The 12,695-nt window shown below is 51.3% G+C and overlaps 1 protein-coding gene across 1 annotated transcript in view; it reads left to right on the top strand.

Moving 5' to 3' along the window:
- Positions 1 to 12,695, top strand: part of CHAT (choline O-acetyltransferase) — a 43,025-nt gene that overhangs the window by 20,451 nt on the left and 9,879 nt on the right. Inside the window, exons 7-9 of the mRNA XM_043596838.1 lie at positions 6,942 to 7,111; positions 9,153 to 9,253; positions 10,115 to 10,243. Of these exons, the coding sequence (XP_043452773.1) occupies positions 6,942 to 7,111; positions 9,153 to 9,253; positions 10,115 to 10,243 (400 nt within the window). The remainder of the gene's footprint in view (positions 1 to 6,941; positions 7,112 to 9,152; positions 9,254 to 10,114; positions 10,244 to 12,695) is intronic.

The raw sequence follows: 12,695 nt of genomic DNA on the forward strand, positions 1-12,695 counted from the left end.
GATTGTTAAGGTCTTTTGTCCCACGGATTTTTCAGTATTATGATGATTAATTTTAAAATATTTCTCACATAGTTCTAACATTCTGGTCATATCAGTAGTGGGCATATACTGATGGTCTTTTTTCATTCAAGCTGAGATTTTCCTGGTTCTTGGTATAAGTGATTTTCTATTGAAACCTGGAGGTGTTATATTGTAAGACTCTGGATGTTATTTAAACCTTCTGTTTTAGCTGGCTTTCTCTGACACCACTCCAGCAGGAGCAGGGAATGGGTTCTGCCTTGAGGCAAACAAGTGGAGATAGAAGTCCAAGTTTCTCATGAGACCTATATTAACACCCCAGGGGAGGTTCCTTGTTACTCATGGTGGGAGTAGGAATTCAAGATCCCACATATTCTCGACTAATGCTGTGTGTGGAGCAACTGAGGTGCTGGATATTGCCCAGTGGAAATGGATTGTCCCAGCTTCTATCTGAGACCATGCCTTCTCTGATACCCTCAGAAGCTGACATGCTTCAGTACAGACTGCTGATGGTAGAAGTCTAGGCTCCCCACTCTGCTTTTGTTGGCATGGGGGAAGGTTATTATCTAAAAGTTTTCCTGTCTTGCTAGTATGCCCCTTTCCTGGTCCTTTGGCTAAAGAAAGTAGGCTTTTATTGGGCTTTTTTTTCCTTTTGGTCTACATTTGTTTGTGTTTTATGTTATTGGCTATTTGAGCTCCAAGCCTGGCATATTTTAGGTAAAACATAAAACCCAGTGTATTCATCTGAGTGGCTTAAACAACAAATTTATTTCTCACCATTATGGTGGCTAGAAGTCCAAGGTCAAGGTGTTGGCAGCATTAGTTTCTCCAGAAGCCTTTCTCTGTGGCTTGCAGATGACCACCATCTCACTGCATCCTCAAATGGTCTTTTATCTGTGCACACACATCTCTGGTGTCTCTTCCTCTTCTCGTGAGGACATGGTCATATACGTTTAAGACCCCACCCTTATGATCTCATTTAACCTTAATTAACTCATTAAATAAAGCCTCATCTTTAAATACAGTCACATTGAAGGTTAAAGCTTCCGTATATGAATTTCAGGGCTGATGGAACACAATTTAGTCCAGAACAGGCAGGGAATTCACCATCATATTGTTCCTTGGGTCCTGAGAACCTCAGCCTGTCCATCTCTCTCCATCTTTCAGAGTCTTCTGATGTTTGTTTTAAATGTAATATCCAGGGTTTTTAGTAGAAGGAACTGGGAAAAGTCAACTTGATGTTCCTGGAAGCAGAAGTCCTTCCTTTTGAGCTCTTTCAAGAGGATTTTGGAACTCAAGTCAAAACAATTCTGCTGTGCAAGAGCCAGGTCTTATTGGGCAAGAAATACTTTTGTTGGAATCTTCATAGCCTTTGGGAACTGGGAGCATAAAGATTATTCCATAAGCCATAGAGTAGAGAAGAATATGGGATGTGTGATGGCAAATTTCCATCCCAAAAGGAGAGACACCCCCTTTATCTAGGCAGAAAATCTGCTCAGATGGAACTGACAAAGGTTTAGAAGCTCTAAGCCTCCGAAAAGGAGCCAGTGTCTCCATCTCCCTGGACCATGTGAAGCAAGACAGTAGGGATCTGACTTGAGCCACCTTCCCAGGGTGTAGAACAGAGAAGGCAAGTGTCTGAGATAGAGCTGTGTATATGTGCACACATGTGCACAGGTGGAGGTGTTGGGGAGCAGCACCTGAGTTCTGCAGCCCTCCACAACAGGGGTGCTGTGTTCCTTTTATTTTTGCTCACATTAGTCACAGTCTGTAAGCTTTCAGTCTCTAACAGAAGCTCCAGGGCCCTCCAAGGCCCTGTGGCCTCTGGAATTTCCGTGTCACCGAAGCTGTCAACTCCCCAGGCGTGGGTGGCAGAGCAAGCTCCTCCTATTACTCAACTCCGACTTCTCACTATTAAGCAGGGGCTCCTTGAGGAAGATTGATTTACCACATTAAACGAGCCTCCATGTGCTCGATGAGAATGTCACAAGACAAACGGCTCCTGCCGCATGCCTCCAGCCCACAGCCCCCCGTTTTCATTACATTTGGGCCAGAGTCATGGTGGATGAGTTTGGGTGTAGTTCATTTTCTGCCTTACATGATAAACTTGTCAGCCTTTGACCGATCAGCTACTTGTATGCAGGAGTTCATTTGCAAGGCCACCTGGCATCCCAGCTCTGCTGTCCTGCTCCCATTTCACCCTGTCTAATGAGCCAGGACCTGGTTACTGTTGGTTGGCGCTGAGCTCTGGGGCCCTGCACAACCCGCATGCTCAGCCCCTCCTCAGGGTCCCATCTCTCCTGCCTGGAGGCAGCTACAGCACTGATGCCTGGGGAGATGTCCTTGTCTGTTGCTTCAAGTTGTCCATCTGGGAAGGAGTGTGCAAAGCCTCCACTCTCCTGCGCAGATGTGTTAGGCTTACTCCCCAGCATCCTGGATGGACAGGCCTGCTTTGAGTTTCCTGGGGGAGCTATAGCCTGCCCGCTCCACTTTGGGAGCTATTCTAAGGAAATAGCTTCGAGGCTATTCTAAGGAATTTGGCTTTGGGGTATTTCCAAGGAAATTTTAGTGTAGGCAGATACCCAGCCTGGGGTCTCAGAGCTCACTGAGACATGACCAACAGGGCCAAGGTATGCAGCATTGGGGATTCCCATGGCCCTTTAACTGACCTCCAGACCCACATCCTTCCCAAGCTGCTGGGCATCCCCTAGACTCTGCTCTGACCATATCAACCCCAGCCCAAGATCCTTTGGTGGTTCCTTGTTGTTGCTAGATGAAACCCACATTCCGGATCCTGCCATTCACAACCCTTGATGATCTGTTCCCAGCCTGGGCGTTGTGGTTGCACGCCTGAGATCAGGTCTATTTCCCTCCATTTACTGGGTGACCTTAGACAAGACATTTAGCTTCTCTGTGAATGGGGATGATAAAAATGCCTATCTCATGTTCATCAATATGAGGGCTTCAATAGATGCCTGGCACATAGTAGGTGCTCAACAAAGGTTAGCTAATAGCATCACTTCACTGCACTTTTTCAGCCTCACCTAAATCTTGCATGCCTTTACCTATAATCTGGAGATGAACTGCAGCCTGGGGTGGTCTGCTCACTCAAAAGCTCCACCCATAAGCCTGGGTGTCTATACCCCAGCCCTTAGAACCTTTTCCAGCACTGTTATCTCCCTCCTGACACGTTTTTCCCTTCCTCTCTGCCTGTTTCAATCTGATCCCAGCCTGGCCAAGGCTTCTCCATTCTCTGAAGTCACCAGCCAGCCTGGGAGCCAAAAGGAACCCCCAGAATAGCACACAGGGCAGGGCCGGGCACCAGGGCCATTGGCAGGGACTCCAATTGGAGCAGAGAAGGGCAGGCCTGGGAGCCTTGCAAAGGGTGAGGAATCCCTTCCAAATCTCCATCCCCTCCCAATCTCTCACCATTCTCCCATCCCACGAGGCTCTATGCCCTGAGGGTAGTGGTTTTCTCACCCTCAAGAGGCCATTGACCTTTCCTGTTAGCCAGATGGACTCCTCCAGGCTCCCACTCTGCACTGTGTACACAGATCTCAGCCTCACCTGTCTATATACACTCTCAAGTCCACTGTCTTCCATGGACATTTTCCTGTGCCCACCTGGACTAGGGACCCAGGCCTCACCCTCTACAAGCTCACAGACATGGGAGAGTGGACTAGATCAGGGTTTCTGGAGCTGGACTGGCAGTGACTGCTTAAAGTATAGGGAGGTCTGAGGTCAGCAGCAGGGCCTTTTGCTGTAGGGTTATGCACAGTGCAATAGGAGACAACAGGTATAGAGGGGACCAGTCCAGCCTTGAACCCAGGCACCATATGAGGTCAGCCTGGTGGACAGAGCAGAGGTTCCTTGTCTGCCCCGAGCAAGCAGCTGAGCTAGAATGCTCTGGGTATGAGGAGTTCTGGAGTGCAGGAACTCTGTCTGGGCCACACCCCCCATGCCAGGCACAGTACCAGCCCTGTTAGAGGATCGGGGAGCTTGGGAGGTGTTTATGAGTGGAGCTCTGATAGGTGGAGGAGGAGAGGAGCCCCCATACATGCTATGATGTAGAGATGAATGAGCCCAGGTGTCTAGGGAGTAGCAGGAGGTATGAGGTCCATGCAGGGATTCAGGGGAAGTGATCCCCAGAGGGGCAACATGATGAGCCATTGGGCCCAAAGGGCTATACTTAGATTCAACTTCATGGGCAATAGAAGTCATTTCAGGTTGAAGAGGGTAACCCAGTGACAGCACCACACTGAGGAGTAGAGGGAAGGGCAATTCCCGAAGGCTTCAGCTGGTAAATCTTTAGATCCTCAGGACATGGCCTAAAGCCTTGAAGTTGATCAGATTCCAGGAAATCCCAGGAGGCCATGTGGAAGATAATGAGTCATCCTGGCACCATTGGGATCAAGAGCGGTGCTGAAAGTGCAGTACTCTCCACGCCCTCATCTAGATAGGCAGTGGGGAGCAGATGACCCAGGGATGGGCTGGCTTGCCTGTCAACCTCCTTCCCAGAGTGGAAGACTCGCTGGAGTGGAAGACTTGCAAAGAGGGATTTGCAAGAAGTGGGAGGGAGGGGATGGGTGGGGACTGCAGACTCTCTTCACATGAGATTATATGTGGACACTTCTCATGAACTGGAGAAATCATGTGGGCAGAGCAGACAACACCCAAGTGGCCTTGACATCTGTGTGCCCAGCACAACGGCCCCACTCAAGTCTTACTCCCCTGGGGTGGGGGAGAGTCACCACACACCCCAGTGAGGGTGCAGTCCAGAAAGGTTGGGGTGAGGCTAAGAGCAAGGAGGAACTGACAGAACCTTATCGAGGGCCACCCCAGGTCCCTAGATGGATAGAAGGAAGGACAAACTACCGTTGGCAGCATCAAGCTATATATAGACTCAGCCTCCTATTGACTGGGGAAGGTGCTGTTGGCCTGGCTCCAACCCACAGGCAGGACCTGGCTGGTGGACAGAGGCTGTGGGGAGATCCTGAACCTAAGCCACACCTGCTCCCACACATTCCCTGGACTTCAGAAAAGCAGTTTCCAGATGGCTGTGAGAGATGATGGGCATAATTTTTGGCTTGAGGCTCTGGAAGAAGAGAAGCTTCCAGAGCCAAGGGCTCTGAAAGAGAGAATTCTGACCTATCAGTAAATGGATCCCAATAAGGAGGGGAAGGGCAGGAGCAGAGAGGTATGTGTGGCTGGACAGGCAGAGGGCTGTGTGCTTGGACTCCAGCTGACTACAGGAAATAGGAGAGCCAGCACTCAGGACCAGGGCCTGCCCAAGTGCCTGCCTTAATGGGACAAGAGGGAGCAGGGTGGGGGTGGTCCTGATTGTTATCTTGGAGGGATCCTTGGCCCCCAGAATGTTTCTCTCTGACAAATAGCTTCCTGGACAGGGACCTCGAATTTCAATACCCACAGGGATCAAGGGGGTTGAATGAATGAGAAAGGACTATGATAAACCAAGGGTGCAGCTTCTCAGCTCCAGCCAATTCTTGCAGTGTGAGAATCTGAGCCCAACATCACCAGATGGTATAAGTTAGGATTAGATTTGGCCATGTGTGACAGAAAGCCCAAAATAATAGTGGCTTAAAGAAAACAGGTTTCTCTCTCTCTCTCTCTCTCTCTCTCTCTCTCTCTCTCTCGTACACCAGAAGTAAGCCATCCAAAGCTAATACATGGCGTCTAGGGTTCTTCCATCTCACTGCAAGGATGTGGCCCTGCATCCATATAGTCCAAATGGAGGCTAGAGGTCCAGCCATCACACCGGTGTTCCAAGCAGTGGATAGAGGAAGGTGGGAAGAGGGGCAAAGAGCATGTGCTAGTTATCTTTAAGGAGCTCTCTTAGAAGCTGTCACGTTGTGTTTCTAAATGCTGTTGGCAGTGGGCAATGTAGCTTGAGTTCTGGTTCTCCCTGTGCCAACCAAAAACCAGGCACTCTGTGACTAAAGGGAGAATGGATATTGCCATCTGCAGCTAGCAATCTCTGCCACATAGTGCCCCTTTGCCTCCAAATACCTTGCACCCCATCTTCCATGCATAGAATACTCTGGGGCTTGGAGGGAGGGGTAACTCTGCACTTCATCCTGTTACAGCATCCAGCCCAAAAGGCTGGATAGAGGAGGTGGTGGAGGTGGAGGAGGCTGCCTAGGGCAGCCCATCTGGCCGGGCCAGCTCTACTCCAAGAGAAACCCCATGCCCAATGTCCCCCATGGAGAAGCTGAGCTGCCTTGGTGATATGTCTCCTGCACAACTCAGTGGCTTTTAGTGACATGCCTGAAATGGCCCCAATGGGCTCACCCGCATATGGCTTTGGGGCAGCCTGTCCCTTCCATCTGCCCTCTGCATTGAAATAACTGCCGAGGTGGCAGAGGGCAGGAAGGGCAACACCTTGAATCCCTCCCTTCAGCTTTTCATGTGAAACTGACTGATTTTTAAATTTCAGCAACTAATGTTCAAAAACTGTAGTTCAGGACAAATAAACATGCCTATGTGCCACATGTGGCTCTTAAGTGCCACAGTGGGGTGGGTGGGGGTGCGGCTGGATGGGGGAATTGGAGCTCCTCCCCTGGCAAAATCTGGCCAGTGGGTCTAACATCCATGGAGAAGGCCCTGCATGAGCCCCCTCATCCTAGAAGGCAGGGCCAGTGACCACCCATCCAGGGGCAGAACTGGCCACAGATGAAGAGTGAGTGGGACTCTCGCAGAGACCCTGAGAGTGAGCCGGCTGCTGGGATTCGCACAGAAGCTCAGGACAGTCTGGCTGACTTCACCGCCCACCCGCTGGGGTTCAAAGAGGGGTCGGGACTGTCTCAAGGGCTGGGTGTTGCCTGTGATATGTGACACTCCGTGGAGGGGACCTCAAGCCTAGGGTTTGGGGGTAGGTGATAAGGCCTTGTTTGCCTGGCCCTCAGACTCCACCAACCGGGATGCACTGGACATGATTGAACGCTGCATCTGCCTGGTATGCCTGGATGCCCCGGGAGGCATGGAGCTCAGCGACACCAACAGGGCACTTCAGCTCCTTCACGGCGGAGGCTGTAGCAAGAATGGGGCGAACCGCTGGTACGACAAGTCCCTGCAGGTAAGCCTCCCCAGTGGCGTGGCCAGGGGCCCGAGCCAGCACATGCTCACATCCAGCAGGCTGCCTCGCTGGCCTGTGCTACCCAGGATGCTGCATCGGGGGCCAAGGGAGCTGAAGGCACTGGAAATGTGCTGCTGGTGTCAGCCCCTGGACTGGCCAGGATGCTTCTCTGGAGCAAGTGCCCGAACCCAACTCAAACCCCTAACCTTCCTGCAGCCTGTGCCAGGCATGTGGGACCTCTGGGTCAGACCTGGGGCTCACTCCCTATCTCCCTTCACGCACTATAAGGTGAGGGACATCACTTTCATAATGACCATATTAAATAGCCAGCGATCTCTATGCTTTGGGCTAACATTGCTCACACTGAGAAGCATTTCTAGGCAACATCTCATTTTCCGCTTTCTCTGGCCCCTACGTTCTGGTTATCCTTTTTTATTGGTTTGCATATTGATTCTGCTATTCCTGATGAGTTCTCTTGCTGCTGTGCTGGCTGTCTCAGCCTCCACCAGTGGTGCTAATGGCTTGTAATCTTTCATGGAGCAGCTGTGGGAGAGAAATGATATAATGGATGTACAGGACCGGAAACATAGCAAGCCTTGGGAGTGGTTTTTAAAAGGCACCGTTTTCCTTCCTTTCTTTTAGTGACAGGGACAGAAAATCACTAATGCATGAGTGGGCACAGCCTTCCCCTCCTGCCTCACATGGGTGACTGTGCCCACCTCTGGGCTCTTTCCACGGGCAGGACAGATGATCAGGTGAGCTGGAGGAGCCAAAGAGGCTCCCAGGGACGTGAATTGAAAGGATCAAGAGCTAGTCTCAGGACAGGAAAGCAGGGGATGTTGGGGAAAAGAGAAAAGAATCTGCGAGGGTTGAGTTTTGAGAAAGATGACGTGGGAAGATTGAAGAATGGGAGGAAAGCTTCGGGTCACCGGCACGTGATGTGAGAGACTGGGCAAGACATGAAGGAGAGTCAGCTCACGTGTGATTGTTACAGCATCCTGGAAGAGTATCAGTAAAAATGTCAATAGCTTGTTTGTTTGCTTGTTTGTTTATGGACGGTGGACCAGACTCTCTTGAGTGTGATGCTGTGCTGAGCCGCTATAGGCAGCCCCACTTTATCTGGGGTACGCTTTAACAATAAAATCTCAATCTCATTATTTTCTGACAACACTTCTGTACATGCTGAGTATGTTCCTTTTCTAAGTCGGCTAAGTACAGCCTTGGTAAAATCTTTACAGTGCCTGTGGACCTTTCCTATACTTTCTTTCTAATCCTCATAGCAATCCTGTGAATTGGGCCTTATTGCATTCATTTTAAAGGGGAGCAAACTGAAGCCAGAGAGCTGAAATGTCTGGTTAAAGGTCTCCCAGCTGGCAGGTGGCAATGGCAGACCTGGAATCCGGGTCCCTGACTCGAAGCCCAGGCAGCAGGGAGCAGAGCATCCTCAGAACACCCTTCCTTCACTCCCACCAAGAGACAATTTGTTTCTCCCTAGGAATCTGCACACCATCCAAATTGAATCATTATCTTTCAGTCACTCATTCAACAAAATCACTGAGCACCTACTATGGGGTAGACACTGGTTTAGATCCTGGGAATAAAATCCAAGGTAGCCAGACACACAGGGTGGACTCAGACACATAACCACACAAAGCTGTACAGGCTCGTGGCCCCAGTGCCCACTGTGATGGGGAAACAGGGCTTACCAGAAGCTGAAGGAACTTGCCCAGGACCTGAGCAAAGTATGTACAGCTTCCGTGTGAGTCTCAGGAATCACTGGGCTACCTCAGCCAGGGAACCTTGGGCTCCACCCTCACTGCCCAGAGCATTTCTGGGAAGGAGGTCACACGACAGAGCTGCCTTGAGGCCCCCATATTCTCAGGTCTTGGGAATTTCCAGAAGCATTCTTTTTGGGGAGATCATGTGCTTTGGTGTCCCTGGAGGAGAGGTCCCTGAGAGGTTGAGGATGCCTGGCCTGGAGCCAAGGGGCCAGTTTGAAATGCAGACGCTACCAGACGTGCCTCACCTCTTCTTCTTGCAGTTTGTGGTGAGCCGAGACGGCACCTGTGGTGTGGTGTGCGAACACTCCCCTTTCGACGGCATCGTCCTGGTGCAGTGCACAGAGCATCTGCTCAAACACATGTGAGTCTGGGGGCGGGGCCCCTTTGCAACAGCCATAGAAGTCAAAGCCAGACTGCCAAGGGGCTGCCAAGCTAGGCCAAGAAAAATTTGGGTGTCCGTCGGGGGGGTGGGACACACTTGTCCGGAAAGTGTCTTAGCAAAAGATGGGTTTGAAAACCAGCTTGACATCATACACTTTATCTGCCATGGACAGAGGGGGGCAGACTGGACAGCAGGTTTTGGGCGGTTAGAAAAAAGCTTGGCAAAGAATTCTCAGCCAAAAAGGAACACCTGCTTTGGCCCAGTGAAGCCCAGAGCAACATCTAGTGCTGTTCAGAGTCAGGGCTGGGCTGGCTTGACCCAGCACAGCGGAGGGCAGGTCCCACCTCCTTCCATCCCCTTGGGCTGCGTCTCTCTCCCTAGCTTCCAAGCCGGCCAGACTGAGTGCTTCTCTATCCCTTAAACACACCGACCCCTTTCCTCTGTTTGTGGTTTACCCATTCTCTCCTTCTAGAATCTTCTCTCTGAATCTAAGTTCTAAATCTCTACCATGATTTAAGAACTCTTTAGGATCCCTAAAAGCCCTCATGGACAAAACAACACAATTTGCTTCTTCAATTTCCTTCCAAGTGTTTCATAAATGTCAGTGGTGGAAAGTGGTGGAGTGGGAAAGCGTGAAAAGAAATACGGGGCTCTGGAGTCAGGCAGAACTGGCTGGAATCCTGGCTCTGCCACGTGCTCCTTTGAGTGGCTCCGCTGACCCTCAGTCTGTGTTTCCAGGGACAGCTCAGACCCACTGAAACTCCAATAGCTAAGACGCATGCTGCCGGCAGCCCGCAGCATGTGGAAGGGCCGCACGAGGTCACCTCTCTCTGTCTGCAGGGTGAAGAGCAGCCAGAAGCTGGTCCGAGCCGACTCTGTCAGCGAGCTCCCGGCCCCCAGGAGGCTGCGTTGGAAATGCTCCCCGGAAATTCAAGGCCTCTTAGCCTCCTCAGCAGAAAAACTTCAACGGTACAAAGTCCAAGTCTCTTTTAGGGGGATTGCTACCACCTCACCACAACCCCCTCTATCCAGGCTGGATATCTAGAGGCAACCTGGAAGTTTCTAAAGACCCCAGCTCTTTGCCTCCCCTTGCCCACCTGCACTACTCCCTTCCACCCCCATCATGGAAATGTATTCAAACTAAAGGGGAGTTACAACTCTCTGGGAAATAACCTTGCTGGAGTATCCATCATTTCCATAAAATGCAAACATGGAGCTATTTTTTCGTGGGTTTCACCTGACTGAGCAGAGTCAAGACGGGGAAATCATCCCCTTGCTTTTGGGGGGAGATGTAAACAATTGGTTTGCATAGGTCATTTGAATCCAAGCTATTTTGATTTGCTTGAATTTACACTGCAACTTGACAAGGGGGCCTTTTTTCCCAAGAGGAGGGAGGCAGTCAAGGCCCTAACGGGACCATGCAGGAGGGCCCAGGATGGGTCTGGGCATCTCTGGGTGGGCCAGCACTAGAACGGTGGCAAGTTGTGGAGTGAGCTGTAGGCTGGCAACTAGATCCGGACCTTGGTTGTTCATTCCCTCATTAGGTAAGTAAGCATGATTCATTCATTCACTCATTCACTCATTCATTAGACATGTACAGAATTTTAAGTGTGCCAGGACTGTGGAAAGGCTGAGGACACCAAAATGAATATACCACGGAGCCTGCTGTCCATGCTTCAGTGGAGGAGGGAGACCCTCAGACCAAAACGTGTGACACAATAAAATGCCAAAACCAGGGAAAGGCATACAGACCCGAACTCACAGAGGCTACAGGAGTGGAATTCTACCAGGACATTGTGGGAGGGCTTTGCAACGATGGGCCTTGAAGGATGGATAGGAGTTCATGGTGCAGGCAGGGGAGAAGAGGCAGAAAGGCAGCTTGTTCAAGCTTGTACAGGTTCATAGAAGATCCAGGCTGGCCTGGAAACCAGCAACTGAGAGAATTGGCAGAACTGAGGCACTAAAGGGACATTGAGGCCACATTGTGAATACATTGCTGTTCTTGTGTTATGGGACCTGGAAGCTGTCCTTCAGTGGTGAAAAGCCCCTGGAGGGTTTTGAGCAGGGGGGTTCAGGGGGCCAGTGAGGAGATTATGGGAAGCGCATGGGTGAGTGGGACAGATCATGGCCAGGCTTGAAGGGTAGAAAGGGCAAGGCCACTGCAGGCTGCTGTGAAGGATGACTGGCTGTGGCAGGAGAGTGGGAGAAGCCCCAGGTGTTCATCTACAAATGGTGCTGATATCACAACCTTACGGGGCTGTTCTTGGGATGAGCAGGCCTCTAGGAGAGTGAGTTGGTAGACTGGCAAGTCCTGGGTGGAGAAAACCCCCACTCATTTTCAGAGATCTGAATGGGGCCCCTGAAGTTTTCTTTTCAGAAGTGGGGAACCAGGAGAGGCCTGAAGCTGAGAAAGCAGGAGGAGCCTTGGGGGTCCTGGGCCACCTGTGGAAGGGAGCAGTGTCTGTGTGGGCAGGGCCTGGGCAAGAGGTTTCCAGGTGGCTGTGTGACCATGAACTCAGCCTGTCTAGAGACAGTTGACTAACAGGTTGGACTGAGGGGTGGGCCTCCATGGGTCCCCAGAACCTGACATGGCCCCACCGAGAGCTGAGCTCCCATGAGGAAGGGGGAATAGCTCAAGGAAGGGCAGGCAGGCAGCATCTGCAACCTGAGGAAGTATGTGCATGGAGGCTTGGGGTTGCCTGCCCAAGGCTCTGTGTTCACTTATGGCCAGTGGACAGATGATGTGGACCCTGCCGGACCATGTTGCAATGGACAATCAGCCCAGACCCCTAACTCATGAAGGAAGAGACTGGTCAATAGGGGATGACAGGTACTCAAGGGTCTCAGTGTAGACTCAGGGTATCTACCTGTTACTCTGACAGTGACTCATGGGCAGTAAGGACCTGGGCATTCCATGAGAGGCTCAGTAATATTTCCTGGGGTTTATAGTCAGCGGCCAAGCCAAGAAGAGCAGCCCTTGCTGGGGTGGCCATGACCAACAGGGAGGCCCCAGGTCTTCCTCTCATAACACAACAGAGAAGAGTCTCTGTGAAGAGACATGGCTTACAGCCATCTCAGAAATAGGCTTTTCCCTGGGCAAAGGTGACATGCCCAGTCTGGCAGAATAGCCAGGATGCCAAAAGAGTCTGACAATGTGGGACACACCTTCCCAAACAGGTCAAATGAATGGCCTCCTTCAGGCCTGCTTCTGTGGGCAAGAGGCTTCTAGGATTTTGTTTGAGGACACTGCTCTCCCTGCCCATGCAAATGCCTCTCAGGCCCCTGTGCTCCCAGGCCCCTCCCCTACCACCAGAACAGGGCCACTGCCCTGCCTGGCCAAGCCTCACCTTCAGCTCAGGGATCCCTGGTCTGGCATGCCCTCTGCCACTTCTGTATGTCAAGGCCTGTCTCTGACACCCGA

This window comes from Prionailurus bengalensis, chromosome D2 (assembly GCF_016509475.1).
Source record: "Prionailurus bengalensis isolate Pbe53 chromosome D2, Fcat_Pben_1.1_paternal_pri, whole genome shotgun sequence".
NCBI lineage: Eukaryota > Metazoa > Chordata > Mammalia > Carnivora > Felidae > Prionailurus > Prionailurus bengalensis.